The sequence below is a fragment of the Mercenaria mercenaria genome, chromosome 12, assembly GCF_021730395.1.
Source record: "Mercenaria mercenaria strain notata chromosome 12, MADL_Memer_1, whole genome shotgun sequence".
NCBI lineage: Eukaryota > Metazoa > Mollusca > Bivalvia > Venerida > Veneridae > Mercenaria > Mercenaria mercenaria.
Window position 1 is genome coordinate 50,072,141 of NC_069372.1, and position 18,500 is coordinate 50,090,640.

Below are 18,500 nucleotides of genomic sequence, written 5' to 3' on the forward strand. Positions count from 1 at the left end.
CCAGATTGGAGTTATGGCCCTTGACTTAGTGAAAACTACACATAAAGTGCTTGTGTTGCATATATCTTAAAAAATTCTCCTAGTCATGAAATCATGTGGGAATATTATCCAGCATGTGAATTTGTGCACCTGTTGTTTTTTTTTCACTTAGAAAGACCAGAGTTGGTCAAAAAATAAGCAGTCTGGATAAATGGTAAAGTGGGTTAAAAAATAACTCCTGTATGAAGTGAGTACTAGCTGGTATATTTTACTAAAACTGTTTATAATCTGTAAAAAGTGTAGAAAAGCTATCAACTGCATTTGTCATGAAAAATTTGATATATTACTGAAATGGAGGAGTCCTAAGGTATCAACTTGAATGATTTTTGATATCTCTGAGATGTTGAGGTTTAAATATAAAAGAAAATATAATCTTGCTGGAGATACCACATCTATTAAGAGCCTGCTTGTCTTAAAAGAACAGTTTTTCATTTTATTTTTGTGTTTTTAAAGAATAAATTGTGTTATATAAGGAGACTTTCTGCACTTCCCTTATGACTTGTGGTCTTTTCATGAAAGCTATACTTATTCCAGGTCACTGTGACCTTGATCTTTGACCTATTGGTATCAAAATCAATAGGGGTCATTTGCTAAAAAGTACCTAAAGTAAATGATACATTCCCCTTCAACTTCCATTTGTCATGCCAAAAACAAAGGGATCTTGTGACACAAGGCTTTTTTTGCAAGAAGTCCATAACAATTTTTCCCTGGAATAATTCAGCTGTAAATCTTTTCCTACACAAAATCAGAAAAAAGGGAATTGATAAGATTGCAATACAAATACACAAATCATTTCATGATACCATTTATTTTTTATACAATTTTTAGGTTTCTAAATACAGCACAGCCACATCTTAGATGAGTCATTGCACTTGAGGGAATTGGATTTTTCTTAACATCACAATAATAAACAGATACAAAAGTGTGCCAAGGAAATTTCTTAGAAAAAAAAAAAAACAACATAATGCACCAAGCTGACCCATAATTATTTTAATCTTTATACTATTTTATATGCAGAGTAGACTGTTTTTCAACAACAAAAAAATGGTAAAGATATTACTGATCTTTTAATTGGTTTAAAAAGGAAAAAAACATGAATTACTAAATTTATGTACCCCCCTAAATATAAATTTCAAAAAGAAAAAAAATTAAACAGCACAAAATACCTACAATATTTTAAATCTCTAAAAAGCTTTATAAAAAATAAAAATATTAAATTCATGAATAAATAGCATGTATGCAATCATTTTTGTTGAGCATTTTGTTGAATTATATCTGAAAAAGTGCAAAACTCTTAAAAAGACGTTGATTGTGAAATCAGATTATTTAGCATTGTTATTTATTTTAAAGATATATTTTTATAATAAAAACAACACAATATATCATTTAACACATCAAAAGTTATCACAGTTACACAAAATTCAAACAAAACAAAACTTTTAGCTGTAAAATAAAATCTTTAAATGACAATAACATGAAAAACATTTGAGCGCACTGGTATGAAAAAAAAATGTATACAGTAAAGCCTCTCTATAACAACATCATCAAAATTTCCCTAAGCTGGAATATACTATCAAATTTACCTCTCCAGAACAACAACCTCTATATAACAGTCAATATTTGTATCTCCCAAAGAGTGTTGCTCTACAGAGGTTGCACTGTATAAGAACTGTTCTTTTTTAGTTCTTTATACTAATAAATATAAATATATATATAAATGTTACTGAGCTTTGTCAAAACAATATGAAAAAGACAAACAATAATTATAATTTACTTGTGATTCACTGAAAAAAAATTGACATAAACCACAGTATTTAATAAGCAACACAATAACAATAATTTTAATTTTCTAAAAATATATGCCCAGCATTAAATATGTGGCAGAACTTAATTCCATTGTGGCAGTCTTCTGGTTAGTTCATTTACTTAAAACAATGAATGAAAAGTGCCTCCGTCACAAGGTCATATCATGACCTTCTAACAATTTAATAATCTTTCAATAAACGGATTAGTAATAATCTTCAAATGGCATATTGCCGTGGCGGTTGTGCTGGTGTGTAACACCGTATGTTGGTTCCCTTTGCATTGGGCCCATTATCGAATACACAGGCCGACGATATGTTGAGGTCATGTAGTTAGAGAATGGGTAAAGATTATCATTCTTTGGAATCGACAGTCGGTTCATTCCTCTGGCTCTCTGGGTCTCCGTCGGTGGCAATCCTTGATTCGAATATTTTGGATGTATTGGCCAGTCTTTGTTTTGTTTGTCCCATTTTCTAATGGCGGATGTTCCGATATTATACTGCCATGGCTGAGAACATGGCTCATGTCTGTCGGCAACTTTTGGAAGTTCTTCTCGTCTCAGTGTTGGGTAACCGGAATCGTACCATTTATCTGTCCAGTGCTATCAAATCATAAAATAAGATATACTGTAATTTAAATAATTATGTGATACTAGTGAAGAAGTATGAAAGACATTGAGCTTTTTATTTTATGAACAAGTAAGATCCATAAACAATAAGTCATGCCTTGCTCATCCTTTATAATACTGGCTGTAGTAAATAGTTTGTTACATGTAAGTAGCTTATTTTGAAGAATTACATTAACTGTTTAAAGGGGTGCATACCAAAAAGATACTGAATGGCAAACAGTGCAGGTTACAATCAGACTGCACAGATGTGCGGGTTGATCATGATCTGCACTGGCAGAATCAATCGTCATGTCCAACATGATTTGGATTAAATAGCAGTAACCATGCTCTGATATAGATAAAAAGCATATTTGAAATGTTGTTAAATCTAACTAATGACAAATTCTGTTTCACAGATTTTAGCAAAACTATTAGAAGAATGGGTAGAGCTTCTGTGCTGTCCTTTTTGTCAGCATCGGCATGATATGCATCATAAGTTTTTGTATGTAAGATGGTAACTCAGTAAGTATGTGTAGAAATTGACTGAAATGTCACAAACTTGCTCACTGTGATGTACTGACATACAGTACACAGGTTCCATTACTCTTCTGGCATTTAAAAAATTATGCCCATTTTTTCAACTTAGCAATTATTGGTTAAGTTTTTATATGTAACCTGGCATCTCACTACCCACCCGTGGGAATGGATTGGAACTTCACACTTGTTAACTTTGATGATCTGACATGCAATGCACAGGTTCTCTATTCCTATTTCGAATTCTTACAAAGTTCTGCCCCTTTTTGATTCAGCAGTTTTTGGCTTAGCTTTGTATGTAAGCTAGTATCTCAGTAATGTTTGATATGTGTAGAAACAAAATTATACAGGACAGAATCATGTATCCAATGCCAGTAACTGGAAGCGAGCAAAATAACTTGGTATTGACACACCATGTGCAATTCCCATTTCTAGAAGTTGTGTTTAGGTATATAATAAACAGCTCATTAAACAGCAATGGTCAGGGATTAGGGTTTATTGGTACTCCTAAACCTAAATTAGCACTCGGGCTATGCAATGATGCCAATAACCACCAAATCATGCATGTCATTGCTGTTTAATATTAAAGTGTCTATTATTATAAAACACATTTGTTTTTACCTGATATGAAGCTCTTCCAACTTTAGCAGTGTGTTTTTCTGGTCTTTCAAATCTGAAACCAAATAATACATTTATGTTATTTTTTTTTGTAATTCAACATGATGGAAATCTACTTAGATATTTCCTTGTGAAACCAACTGCAGCATTTAAATCTTGGAATCTTTCATGACCGGTTTACAATGCTTCCTCTAGCTATGTACACGGACACTTTTTTTAGAACAAGGGAACACCTGTATTTCACCAATATGCACTTTCAACAAATTCTATACTCTTGACTGGACTGCTGTCCCCAAATCCTGTTTTCTTTCTTTGGTTTATTGAACAGATTATTAGTACACATTTAAGTTCACAATGTTGTGGAGACTATACAGTACAGTATATATAGTGTTCGTTTCTTAGGCCCATTTTTAGCTCGACTATTCATAGAATAGTAGAGCTATTGGACTCGCCCATGCGTCGGCGTCCGCGTCCCGATTTGGTTAAGTTTTTGTATATAAGCTGGTATCTCAGCAACCACTTGTGGGAATGGATTGAAACTTCACACACTTATTCACTGTGATAAACTGACTTACATTGCACAGGTTCCATAACTCTATTTTGCTTTTTTACAAAATTATGCCCCTTTTTTGACTTAGAAATTTTTGGTTAAGGTTTTGTATGTAAGCTGGTATCTCAGTAACCACTTGTGGGAATGGATTGAAACTTCACACACTTATTCACTGTGATAAACTGTCTTACATTGCACAGGTTCCATAACTCTATTTTACTTTTTTACAAAATTATGCCCCTTTTGCGACTTAGAATTTTTTGGTTAAGGTTTTGTATGTAAGCTGGTATCTCAGTACTCACTGATTGGAATGGATTGAAACTTCACACACTTGTTCACTGTCATGATCTGACATACACAAAGCAGGTTCCATAACTCTATTTTGCTTTTTTACAAAATTATGCCCCTTTTTCGACTTAGAATTTTTTGGTTAAGGTTTTGTATGTAAGCTGGTATCTCAGTATCCACTAACGGGAAAGGATTGAAACTTCACACACTTGTTCACTGTCATGATATGACATGCAGTGCAAAGGGTCAATAACTCATCTTTGCAATTTACAAAAGTATGCCCCTTTTTAAACTTAGGAGTTTTGGGTTAAATTCTTATATGTAAGCTGGTATCTCAGTACCCACTAATGGGAATGGATTGAAACTTCACACACTTGTCCACTGTCATGAGCTGATAAGCACTATGCAGGTTCCATAACCCTATTTTACTTTTTACTAAATTATGCCCCTTTTTCGACTTTCTTATTCATTCAAGCAACAAGGCTGTTAAATAGTCGAGTGTTGCTGTCCTCCGACAGCTCTTGTTTAACCACCATTTTGTACAACACTGTCACACAAGGTTGAAATTCACTGTTCACTGACACAAAGTATCTGTATGGTATATTTTATTTTGGTGATTGTATAGAACACATCCTGCAAAGGAATCAAGTACCAGTCAAGTCCATTCAAAGTCCGATCTAGCCTTGCACATTTGGTAGCCTTAATTATTTGGCTTATCAGGATGACTTATTTTATGATCTGTTATTTTATACATACGACAGTGACAGTCAAAAGTTATCATGCAGTCCCAAAATGTCCTAGACGAATAGACAATTGTTTGGCAGTAGACAGTTGAAGATTATTTCGACTACACATTTAGAGACATCACACCTCCCAGACACAGGCCTGTGCATAATCACATACAACAAAGTTTGTGAATGCTTTCAAGAGCAGTGACAGGCAAGATAATAAGATGCTTAAGTCAGTTGCTGTAAACACAAAAATTGCAAGAACAAATTGAGGATTCTATCAGAAGTACAATAAGGCTATTTGCAGATAATATGAAATTATTTAATACAGTAGACTCATGTAATGGAACAACCCAAATTCAAAAAGACTCAGATTTATGTTTCAACAAAGACAAATGTTCAACCCTTCATTATGGCAACAATAATCCAGAAGAAACTTACTTTTTAACAGACAACTCGAGAAAACATGAAATAAAAAACTGCAAATGTGAAAGAGACTTGGGCATTGAATTTGATACTGAATTGAAATTTCGCAAACATATAAGCAATTGTATAAATAAAGGAAACAAAATATCTGGTCTAGTGAGAAGATCCTTTTTGCATATAAATCCAAAAACATTCAGGAAATTATTTAAGACACTAATCAGACCAAATTTGGAGTGTTATAATATAATTTGGTACCCAAGATTCAAAAAGATATTGATTCCATCGAACGTGTACAAAGAAGGTCAACAAAACTAGTTCATTGCGTTAGGAACTTACCATATATTTAAAGACTGAAAAAACTTCATTTATCAAGTCTAGCTTACAGCTAGGAGATTTAGAGGAGACATGATACAAACTTTTAAACTGCTCAATGATAAAGAGGACATAGATTTTGAGAAGTTCTGTGTGCTAAATACTCAATCTACAAGGAACAATGGAAAAAAAATTAATTGAGAAAGCAAGCAAATACGAACTAAGGATCGAAGCATTTCTTCTCTGTACTCGCAGTCTGAGAGTGGAACTTACTGCCAGCCAAAATAGATTTAGTACCATCTTTAAATATCTGTATCTGCTGGTTACGAAGTAGAAACCAATATATGGCGTGCTGTGATAAAACCTTTGTTGAAGAAGAAAGGTCTCCCACTTGAACTGCAAAACTATTGCCCAGTGTCAAATTTAACATTCCTCTCCAAAATTCTTGAAAAAGCTGCACTAAATCAAATCAACAAGCATATTGAAGCTAACAATCTCCTCCCAGCTTACCAAAGTGCCTATAGAACATATCATGGGGTTGAAACAGCAATGGTCAAAATGTATAATGATCTTTTGGAAACCATAGATGAAAATCAAGTAACAATCGTGGTCATGATCGACTTGAGTGCAGCGTTCGATACCATCGATATCCCGATACTGATTCAAATCCTTCAAGATGACTTTGGTATACATAGCACTCCCTTGAAATGGATAGAATCTTATCTCACGAACAGAACAATGAAAGTTTTAGTCGAACAGTCAGCATCTGACACGGAGCCACTAAGGTTTGGTGTCCCGCAGGGTTCTTGTGCCGGACCTGTGATCTTTACCCTGTATATATCGGCTCTTAACCGAGTGGTGCAGAAATATCCAGCTGATCTCTATGGATACGCGGACGACCACAAGATTGCGTTAAAAATTCAAGCGGGAAATTCTCAAAATGAGACAACTGTTCTTCAACAACTCGACAGTTGTCTAAATGAAATCATAAAATGGATGACAACCTTCAAACTGAAAATGAATCAGTCTAAAACTGAAATTATTATGTATGGAACAAGACAACAGTTAGCGAAATTGGACATCACAAGTGTAAACGTTGGTGGGTGTGACGTAAAATGCGTCGATCACGTCAGAGACCTAGGTGTAACTATGACCAATACACTCAACTTCGACCATCACATTCAGAAAAAGTGTCAGATAGCTCATGTACAGTTATGAAACCTTAGGGCTATACGGAAACATCTCACACAGAAGTCAACTGAATCATTAGTGCATGGATTGGTTCATTCTCACATTGACTTCTGCAACAGTTTATTTACAGAAATTCCAGCCTACCAAATCAATAAACTACAGCGAGTCCAAAATCATGCCGCTAGAGTAGTCAAGAATGCTTCCTATGAAAAACCAAGTACCGAACTTCTGAAAGAATTACACTGGCTTCCAGTTAAGGCTAGAGTCATGTTCAAAGTTTTAGTAATAGTCTTCCGTGTCATCAATGGTACAGCTCCAGTATATCTGAGGGAAATTTTTGTACCTACTCGACAACGATACAGACTTCGCTCACAAAGTGACACTAACTTTAACATCCCTAGACGGCGAACAAAACTAGCAGACAGATCTATGGCAGTCGTTGGTCCCAAATGGTGGAACGGTCTGCCTAGCTATCTGAAAAACATTCAGTCTGAAGCCAGCTTTAGATCAAAACTGAAAACACATTTATTTAGGCAGTTTTATGAACAATGAGTGTAGTCTTGTTAAAATACAAAATATTCAGAAGTGGTGTAAAATAGTATTTATATATGTCCAAATCTTTAAATCTAAGTTCTAGAATCCTGTTCATATTTTGTATGTATATATGTTAAATGTGGGTGGTTTTCAAAATAATGAAGCTTTTTCTTTTCTCTCACCTTACTTTAATTCAGTTTAGTTTTAGAATGTATATTGGGACAAATTATATCCAACTCAATGTAGTCAATAAATGTGTGCAATTTCAGCTTAATGACTCAAACAGTTTTAAAGTTATTTTAAATTATATAGCTAATTTTGTCCCCTGTGCACCCAAAAAAGTGTGACATTTTAAATGAAGTATAGTTTTCAACTGTGGCTTACTTTTTAAAACCATGCTTTATTGTTACAGCTTTGGCTTTTTTGTGTAACTTAAACTCTGCACATTTAAATAAAATACTTCTTTTCATTACCTACATCTTATTGTTACCAATATTTCACATCTTGTGATGGAACCCCCTTCACAAAAAAATAGTGAAAAAAATACTAAATTTAAATGTTGAACACTACAATTTCATAACCCTATTACTTTTCTAAAGTCTTAATGTTTTTCTAAGATCTTTATCCTTTCAGCTGTGAAGACACAGTATGATTTTTTTCTTTAATAAATCAACTTTCTCAGAAACTTGATGGATGTCTATACACCTAAAAATGTCCCCTGTGCACCTTTTCAGTTGTTAAGAGTCAGATTTCTTTTATTCTTTAAATAAAATGGGATTTTACTTTATTTTCCTTGAAAGGGAGTAACAACAGATACAAAAGCAGCATTCAACTTCACATATTACTGACTGTTAAACATTCACAGAGCCAAAAGTGATGTCCCCTGTGCACCCTTTTTTGACATATATCAATTATCATAGCATTACAGTAATTTGTGGTGGCAGTTCTATATTCTTAGCAGTGTGAATGCAAAATTTAGGCATTACTTTATAATTTAGCATTATATAAGAAACCCTGGACAATTTAAAATTCATTGTTTGCATTTTCTTCTGAAGTTGCCAATTTTCAAGTTTAAAAGTGGAAACATCAATTTTATTGCTTCTTAAGCTCTTAAGTTTACCTAAATATGTAATGTTCACTAGTAAATATTGTGTAGTTAAAAGAATTTTACTTACCATGAACATATTCTATGAATAAATATTTTGATACAATTTGTCCCCTGTGCACCCTTTTTAGTAACATTATAAAGTATGTATGAATTTTACTATTCCATTTTATCATGCATGGCATTTTGTCATTTTTCTACTATGAATAAGCATTGCATGTAAACTAAATGATTTCAATGTGTTAGTTATGTATAAAGTCACTTATTTTTTCATTTAAAGCATTACATTCTGTTGAATTTTCATGTTTTTGTAGTGAAATTTTTCAATTTTGTAGTTATTATGTGGAATAAACTATTTTTTAATAGTATTTGTCTAAAGTTGATTACCATTAGTCTTTTTATGAATAGAAAACTAATAATGGATGAATATTACACTGATCTTCAGTATGTGTCCCCTGTGCATCTGTAAAATAACTCAATTTTGAGCTGACAATTCTAGAAATTAGAATTACTGGACATTCTTGAAATTTGGCATGTGGTTTATAAACATGCAAAGTGAGAGAAAAAAATAGGTTTTATAATTATATGTTAGTTATTTTGCATTCAGCAACAACTTTTCTAGGTAAAGTTTTATTTTCATGTCAGATTTGTGCAGAAAGGGTGATTTTAAAAACCAATGTCCACAAACATATGATTAAATAAGTTTCAAACCATACACATACACCCATTACTTATCATTTATGTTGAAAAAATTACTGTTATACATATTTCCTTGTCATAAAACACTGCAACATTTATCACCCATCTTATGGGAAAATCACTGAACTTTCAAATTAAAGGCTGAAATATTTTCTTATTGGCATGTCTCAACACTTTCTGAGAGTTATTTCCTTCAAATTTGAAGTATTTGCTATCATAAAAAATAGGTGACCACCCTAAGAAATAAGTTTGAATTTTCAACCCCTATGTCACACTTTTGCTTCATTATTTTGAAAACCACCCATGTGTGTTATGTAATTGTAAAGCGCAATAGAATATTTTATAATTTTTGCGCTATATAAATGCCATGTATTTGTATTTGTATTTGTATATAATCTGTTGCTGCTGACAACTTGGTAACTTTCGCTAGAATACATTTAAGTCAAGATTAGACAATTTTATGGGAGACACTAAGTATACAGTACATCCCGGAACTAGGGGCTGGATACGCAACTGGGACGGGGGCACAAGAGTCTGAAGAATCACGTCTCCAAAAGGAGGTACATCTGTTTTGTTAAACATAGGCATTGCTGCTGACAACTGATAACTTTCACTAGAATCCGACCGAAAGTTTCACATAGAATCTATCTATATTTACCTGAACATTTCCTGTGAACTGGGATATTTAGGAACATTTGGTGGATAATTGGTCCAGTAAGGAGTTTTTGTCTGCGCTCCATTGAAAAATAATGTGCTACACTGTGACATCTTGATGCTGGGAGGTTGTTGTCAATTACGCCTACCGCTTACAGCAATAAAAATAAATATAAATATTTTGAAGAATACATGCACTATTTGTGCGTTTAGATTCTTAATTTGGAACTAATCAGTGAACAGTCATTGGTTTTATTTAAAAAATCACATGTTTAGTGACGAGAAATTTATTTTTTGATTTAAGAACTAACGTTTTCTCTTTGATTAAACGGCTGTTGCTATGGAGCTACATGACAAATAATTGGGCCGCTTATATTGCGGAAGAAATTGCACTGCAGCTGTGAAAATGCATGATGGTGAATTTTAGATAAAATCTATCTTTAATTTACACAGACAGAAGTTTTAATTGTTGGAGTTGTATTCAGTTTGGTGTTCATACCAGGTCTGTAAAGAGGAAAAGTAATAAAATGGCTGCAGCATACGGTTTTCTGTCAACTCCAGCAAAGTTACCAAAGCAGTGGTCAGTTCCTGTCTTGTAGTTTTGTTAATTTATGTATGAATTAATGTCAGGACAGTACAGAAATCCGTTTAACTTAAATAATGTCAAACATTGAGGAGTCTCACTCTGCAAATGCAATTTTATGGGGCCACCACCCCCACCCCCTCCTGGCCACCCACAAACATGGTTGTTTTGCAGGCTCATTTATGTAGCCCGATAAACAGAGACAAACCTCTCTGAGCTACGGTTTGGCTACTTCCATACTTAATTATGTAACCGTTCAATCCAGGTAGTCATATTCGATGACATTATCTCATTATTTTGCAGATAAATAGCCTGTTTCTCATAGCTGATTTCAACAATTTCTTTATAGCAGGACATTTTTGGGGTAGTGTGCACTCTCGTTTGCTGTTCCTGATGGGTAGTGCCTATGCCCATAAGTGGGATTGTGGGGGCAGCAGCTTCAATTAAAATTAAGTTACATCCATTGCTATCATCATAGCTTGAGAAATATTTATATTAATATTGTGTCAACTGTGCTGTTTTCAGTGAAGGTAACATTAAGGTGCATTCAGTTTTGTACAATGTTGTCTATTAATACTTTAGTTTAATGGTATCATTTTTGTATAATTAAGATGTTTTATATAAACAAGAATTCACATCATTAAAAGTAATCTCAAAAAGGACACCAGCTGATTCTTTATTGTTTCATAATAGAATTAATGTGTATGTAATTTTAGGCAACCGAAGCTGCATGAGTGGAGTGTTTACCATTCAAGTCATCCAGATGTTGCAAGGGTAAGTACCATAATTGATAACAAGATTTTTAGACAAATGTTGTCAAACTACTGAAAATCTTTTAGGATTTTTTCATGAATAATAAAGAAAAGATGAAAAGATCCAAAGTAGTTTACTTCATAAAAGAAGAAAATGTTAGCCAACAAGAGATTTACAATGTGTTCCTGCGCTTTTTTGTTATCGGTATATGACAATATGGGATTAACCTGGTGGGGAGTAACTTTATTTACATTGACTTGTAATTTAGGAACATTCTAGATTAAGTTGGGTTTTGCCCAAGTAAACTAGATTTAACTTCCAAGTGATAGTTTTGCCATGCAGTGTTTATTCTTCACATTTGTTTATGTCTGTTTGTTACTTCTGTTGTTTGTGTGTATATACATGTGCTCAGTCAGTGTGCATGTCACATTGTGTATATATTTATTTGTACCCCTATTTCTATGCGGAGTGCAGTAAGGATGACTGTGTTCTTTGAATGTGACGTTTTTTTCTATTTGACTATGAAAGAAATGTTTCAGTATTAAATATTTCATTACTGAGTACTGTACTTGGTATGTACATTTTCTCCGATTAAACTGATTTCCTGAACATTTTGCCTTTAGTTTGTTATGTGTGCATAATTTTGCTTCCCCGTATGTGCACATGTGTTGCTTTGTATACTAAATGTTAATTTCTCTATATGGGTGGTTTTCAAAATAATGAAGCAAAAGTGTGACATAGGGGTTGAAAATTCAAACTTATTTTTCAGGGTGGTCACCTATTTTTTATGATAGCAAATACTTCAAATTTGAAGGAAATAACTCTCGGAAAGTGTTGAGAAATGCCAATAAGAAAATATTTCAGCCTCTAATTTGAAAGTTCAGTGAATTTTTCCATAAGATGGGTGATAAATGTTGCAGTGTTTTATGACAAGGAAATATGTATAACAGTAATTTTTTCAACATAAATGATAAGTAATGGGTGTATGTGTATGGTTTGAAACTTATTTACTCATATGTTTGTGGACATTGGTTTTTAAAATCACAATTTTTGCACAAATCTGACATGAAAATAAAACTTTACCTAGAAAAGTTGTTGCTAAATGCAAAGTAACTAACATATAATTATAAAACCTATTTTTCTCTCTCACTTTGCATGTTTATAAACCACATGCCAAATTTCAAGAATGTCCAGTAATTCTAATTTCTAGAATTGTCAACTCAAAATTGAGTTATTGTACAGATGCACAGGGGACACATACTGAAGATCAGTGTAATATTCATCCATTATTAGTTTTCTATTCGTAAAAAGACTAATGGTGATCAACTTTAGACAAATACTATTAAAAAATTAATTTATTCCACAAAATAACTACAAAATTGAAAATTTTCACTATAAAAACATGAAAATTCAACTGAATGTAATGCTTTAAATGAAAAAATAAGTGACTTTATACATAACTAATACACTGAAATCATTTAGTTTACATGCAATGCTTATTCATAGTAGAAAAATGACAAAATGCCATGCATGATAAAATGGAATAGTAAAATTCATACATACTTTATAATGTTACTAAAAAGGGTGCACAGGGGACAAATTGTATCAAAATATTTATTCATAGAATATGTTCATGGTAAGTAAAATTCTTTTAACTACACACTATTTACTAGTGAACATTACATATTAAGGTAAACTTAAAGAGCTTAAGAAGCAATGAAATTGATGTTTCCACTTTTAAACTTGAAAATTGGCAACTTCAGAAATAAATGCAAACAATGAATTTTAAATTGTTCAGGGTTTCTTATATAATGCTAAATTATCAAGTAATGCCTAAATTTTGCTTTCAGACTGTTAAGAATATAGAACTGCCACTACAAATTACAGTAATGCTATGAAAATTGATATATGTCAAAAAAGGGTGCACAGGGGACATCACTTTTGGCTCTGTGAATGTTTAACGGTCAGTAATATGTGAAGTTGAATGCTGCTTTTGTATCTGTTGTAACTCCCTTTCAAGGAAAATAAAGTAAAATCCCATCTTATTTAAAGAATATAAGAAATCTGACACTTTACAACTGAAAAGGTGCACAGGGGACATTTTTAGGTGTATAGACATCCATCAAGTTTCTGAGAAAGTTGATTTATTAAAGAAAAAAATCATACTGTGTCTTCACAGCTGAAGGGATAAGGATCTTAGAAAAACATTAAAACTTTAGAAAAGTAATAGGGTTATGAAATTGTAGTGTTCAACATTTAAATTTAGTATTTTTTTCACTATTTTTTGTGAAGGGGGTTCCATCACAAGATGTGAAATATCGGTAACAATAAGATGTAGGTAATGAAAAGAAGTATTTTATTCAAATGTGCAGAGTTTAAGTTACACAAAAAAGCCAAAGCTGTAACAATAAAGCATGGTTTTAAAAAGTAAGCCACAGTTGAAAACTATACTTCATGTAAAATGTCACACTTTTTTGGGTGCACAGGGGACAAAATTAGCTATATAATTTAATATAACTTTAAAACTGTTTGATTCATTAAGCTGAAATTGCACACATTTATTGACTACATTGATTTGGATATAATTTGCCCCAAAATGCATTCTAAAACTAAACTGAATTAAAGTAAGGTGAGAGAAAAGAAAAAGCTTCATTATTTTGAAAACCACCCATATACGTGTATTATTTTTTGCAGGATGGTTGGCGTAAATGGAGTGGAGACAGACCGGACTGGTATGCATGGAAGTCGTCGTCTAAAAATCCAGACTGGTACAGACGTAATGTGAACACCATCAGACGAGGTATGTCCACCCTTTTTCATTTTCTTTTTTTAGCCTGTGAAATTAAATAGTTGTACAAGGCTTTTCATTCCCTTGAATTTTTAGAATGACTGATCATTTGACACTATTCATTTTGACTCAGAATATTGCAATAGTTCCAGCCCTTTCATAAGTTTATAGTTTTGGGTTGCCATTACAATTTTAGCAACTGAATAAATGCATAAAATTTAGAGAATGAAGTGATTTCTTTATTCACAAAATTAATTTTCAGCTGACTACAAGAACATTAACTGGGTATACGAGTATCCGTCCAAACCTACAAGCAGAGTCCATGATGATTTTATTTCCGTAACTAATGAAGTCATGCAGAAGGACATGTTGAAACCTATGCCACCAAACAGGGCGTATTCCGGGTGCACTACACATCCAAAACCAGACCCAATCCCGAAAGAAGTGCCAGTCCCGAAATGGGGTCTATATAACCCCCCACATTATGAAGAGCCAATCAGATATAATCATTTTCCACCTATAAAATACAACGGATACAAGTAGAGAAAAATTAATTAAAACATGAACATTTTTTCTTAAAATATATGTTACAGTTCAAGCATTAAAATCTGTATATTTCGTGCTGCAGCAAATTTTTTATCTCTGTTAATCCTCTTTTCTTCCTCTTCACAAGTACAGTTTCATAACTTTTAAGTTATTATATTAATATTATTGTTCCATTGTAAAAAAAAAATATTTTCAAGTTTATATATTTAAATTGTAAGAACAGTGCCCCTTGAACCTTTATATTTTTAATGCTCAAATATTGTATTTCAGGTTTTACTTTGTATTTGAAATCAAGAGCTTTGATTGCATATTGTTTTTAGACAATTTTAAATCTAAATTTTGGGACATATTTAAGGCAATTTGGATCTTGTAATCTTATTCTTTTCAGTAACATTTTAGGTAACTTATAATACCTTGCCAATTATATTAACTGAATCTCAAGTTAAAGTTATTTGTTAGTGGCATGACTTACTGGTAACATTAAAGGTAAGGAATTTTATAAAAAAAAAGTAAATTGTATTAAAAATACTGCTGTTTCAGCTTTATAAACAGCACAGTTTTATATATAAGTACTTGTTTGTTTATATACTGCCGAAAAAAACTACTTTATGTCTAATTCTAATTGCAGCCCACTATCTCTGCCGTAATAAAAACATTTGTTTGTAACTTCTAAAAGGTGCATTATAACTGTTTCCAGTTTGTTTGATGTTTTTGTTTTGTTTTTTTGTTAAATTTTATCGATTTTGTTATACATGAAACACGATTTGGCCATTTCGTTTTTATCTTTGTTAAACAAGTTAATGTGTCTGTGTTTTTTCTCTTTATTTAAAATATATTTACAATGTTTACACAAATTATTTATATACAGTTTTGTTATGGTTTTGGCTTAAGGATTAAACCGTTTGCTCAAGCAAAGAAAAATTATATAAATTGTTTAATTGACTTATTTTATTTATACACTAGAGTTTTGCTACAATGTTTACTCTTTAAGACTCGAGTTAAATGCAGAAGTGAAGAACGTCTTTAAATTGTTTATCTGCATATTATTTGTCTCAATTTTACATTTTATGCAAGTATAAAATTGTGTTATTTTTCTTCTAACACAAGTAAAATGCTTTTTTTTTTTTTTTTTTTAATTTTTCGTTTCTACCATAAGCAAAGGTAGCTAGAATGAATTATTATCAACGTATCTGCTCTGCTTAGTAACTGTCAAATCATTGTTTCGCTTGCATAAAATTTCGTTTTTCATTTTGTCTAAAATGACTTTTATAGGGATTATATCATGGATATTGTGTTTCAAGGATGATCTAAAAGGAAATTTTCTTTTTTAATTAAGTCAGAGATAGGATTTAATTTTGCAAATTTACTCAAGCATGAAATCCATGAAATTTAGTCACTAAAAATAGCAATGATTTGACAGTATATAACTTACTGTTGGACAATGATTAAAACTCTTTTTAAGTTGATGGAGAAAAAGGTTGAAATGCATACCGGTATTCAGTTGTACAGTCATTCTTTGTTGACTTGAATATACTTGTTAACCACAAATGAAATGTGTGCATTGCAACATTTTTTTATACTTTTTTGTTATTTACTGTCTTCATCTTTTTTTTATTCACATTAACTCTAAACATAATGTGAGCATAATAATCACAAACTATACAATCTGGACTTTCTGTTTCTATTTAATCACCTTATTTTGTATCTTTCTTATAAACATGATAAAGAATAAATTAAAAGTATCTTAAAATGAATTTGTTGATGTTTTTTTATATTCACTGAAAATTATGATGGCTGTTTTAATGAAATGTGGAAAATACAGAGAGAAGTTATTTCCTGAAGTGATTTCTTGTAACTGTGAAATTAGTTTATAACTGTAATTGGAATTAAATTTCATAGTTTTTGCTAGAATGGCCATTTTGCTTAAGTTCTTTGATTTCCAAATATAAAGAGAAAATACAATAGAATTATGGATAGATAGATTATGAAATCCACAAAAATTACTTCACGATGAAAATTATTCCACAGTATTTTTAGTCAATTACAGGACTGACCATGGCTCCATTATAACCAGTCAGCATGCTGAACTTCCTTTTTTACAGTCAACAGTGAATATTTTGACAGTGCCAAGAAAATTTCTGAAAAAAATTAAACCTTGCTTATTTGAACCGAAGTGCCCACATGTACATTCTTTAAGGCATAAGTCAGCACTGAGTTTTTGTCATCGAAATCTGTCCAGCAGTTTGATCTGTGAAAGCCAGACAAGATTTTTCTATTTTTTAGCTCTGCTGGTCATTTTGTGCAGTGAAGCAGAACATGCCAGCGATATGCACAACTAGGCTTGGTACTGATCACTCCTGTGAAGTTTCATCGAAATCCAGCTAGCAGTTTGACCTGTGAAAGCCGGATAAGATTTTTCTATTTTTAGCTCTGGCGGCCATTTTGTGCAGTGAAGCGGAATGTGTCAGCGACATGCACAACTAGGCTTGGTACTGATCACTCCTGTGAAGTTTCATCGAAATCCAGCTAGCAGTTTGACCTGTGAAAGCCGGATAAGATTTTTCTATTTTTAGCTCTGGCGGCCATTTTGTGCAGTGAAGCGGAATGTGTCAGCGACATGCACAACTAGGCTTGGTACTGATCACTCCTGTGAAGTTTCGTCGAAATCCAGCTAGTAGTTTGACCTGTGAAAGCCAGACAAGATTTTTCTATTTTTAGCTCTGGTGGCCATTTTGTGCAGCGAAGCAGAACATGCCGGCATATGCACAACTAGGGTTGGTACTGATTACTTCTGTGAAGTTTCGTAGAAATCAAGCCAGCAGTTTGACATGTGAAAGCCAGACAATATTTTTCTGTTTTTAGCTCTGGTGGCCATTTTGTGCAGTGAAGCAGAATGTGCCGGCATACTCACAACTAGGGTTGGTACTGATCACTCCTGTTAAGTTTCATCGAAATCCAGCCAGCAGTTTGACCTGTGAAAGCTGGACAAGATTTCTCTATTCTTAGCTCTGGCAGACATTCTGTGCAGCGAATCGGAACGTGCCGACAATATGCACAATTAGGATTGGTACTGATCACTCCTGTGAAGTTTCGTTGAAATCTATTCAGCAGTTTGACCTGTGAAAGCCAGACAAGATGTTTCTATTTTTAGCTCTGGTGGCCATTTTGTGAAACGAAGTGGAACATGCCGACGATATGCAGTTAGGGTTGGTACTGATCACTCCTGAGAAGTTTATTCGAAATCTGGCCAGCAGTTTGACCTGTGAAAGCCCGACAAGCTTAATGCGGACAGACAGACGGATGGCAAAGGCAAAAGCAGTATGTCTCCTCCATTTTATGGGGGAGACATAATTCCATGTATTATATTCCTGTATGCTAAGAATGTATAATAAAAGGAACAGAAATATTATTTTTTGTAACTTTTTGAAACGCTTTATTGTATAAATAAATACTTAACAATTATAAAACACAATACAACATGTATACATACAAACATTCAATAGTCAATGAATATACATACATCCTTACAGTCAGATATGTGCAAAAATCTCCCATTATTTTAGTGGTTTAAGACCCTGTCTCCTAAATAAGCTAAAATGCCAAAAACCTGTGTATATGCATTTAATTAATCATCACAAGTCACGCTACATGTATAACCCAGACACATTTTTCATCTATCTAGGGGATTAAAATAAATGCCTTAATTGGTAATACTGAGTTCTTTCACGGAACACTGTAATCT

At 32.9% G+C, this 18,500-nt stretch overlaps 2 protein-coding genes across 2 annotated transcripts; one reads left to right on the forward strand and one right to left on the reverse strand.

Moving 5' to 3' along the window:
* Positions 1-828: 828 nt before the first annotated feature.
* Positions 829-10,395, reverse strand: LOC123533805 (uncharacterized). Its single transcript, XM_045315684.2, has 3 exons — positions 10,093-10,395; positions 3,605-3,656; positions 829-2,443 (listed from the first exon to the last, which is right to left on the reverse strand). Exons 1-3 carry the CDS (start codon positions 10,200-10,202, stop codon positions 2,048-2,050), a joined length of 558 nt encoding a protein of 185 aa, XP_045171619.1. The 5' UTR covers positions 10,203-10,395; the 3' UTR covers positions 829-2,047.
* An 81-nt stretch (positions 10,396-10,476) lies between these two features.
* Positions 10,477-16,512, forward strand: LOC123533806 (uncharacterized). The gene is made up of 4 exons (XM_045315685.2): positions 10,477-10,668; positions 11,388-11,445; positions 14,119-14,224; positions 14,475-16,512. The coding sequence occupies exons 1-4, from the start codon at positions 10,616-10,618 to the stop codon at positions 14,753-14,755; spliced, it is 498 nt and encodes a 165-aa protein (XP_045171620.1). The 5' UTR covers positions 10,477-10,615; the 3' UTR covers positions 14,756-16,512.
* The last annotated feature ends 1,988 nt before the right edge of the window (positions 16,513-18,500 follow it).

What these genes read in the sequence shown, in the direction of transcription:
- LOC123533805 (XM_045315684.2), bottom strand. Translation starts at nt 10,202, where the DNA reads ATGTCACAGTGTAGCACATTATTTTTCAATGGAGCGCAGACAAAAACT. An exon ending in AGTTCACAGGAAATGTTCAG is followed by an intron (nt 3,657 to 10,092) that starts GTAAATATAGAT and finishes ATTTGGTTTCAG; the next exon opens with ATTTGAAAGACCAGAAAAAC. An exon ending in TTGGAAGAGCTTCATATCAG is followed by an intron (nt 2,444 to 3,604) that starts GTAAAAACAAAT and finishes ATGATTTGATAG; the next exon opens with CACTGGACAGATAAATGGTA.
- LOC123533806 (XM_045315685.2), top strand. Translation starts at nt 10,616, where the DNA reads ATGGCTGCAGCATACGGTTTTCTGTCAACTCCAGCAAAGTTACCAAAG. An exon ending in GTCATCCAGATGTTGCAAGG is followed by an intron (nt 11,446 to 14,118) that starts GTAAGTACCATA and finishes TATTTTTTGCAG; the next exon opens with GATGGTTGGCGTAAATGGAG. An exon ending in TGTGAACACCATCAGACGAG is followed by an intron (nt 14,225 to 14,474) that starts GTATGTCCACCC and finishes ATTAATTTTCAG; the next exon opens with CTGACTACAAGAACATTAAC.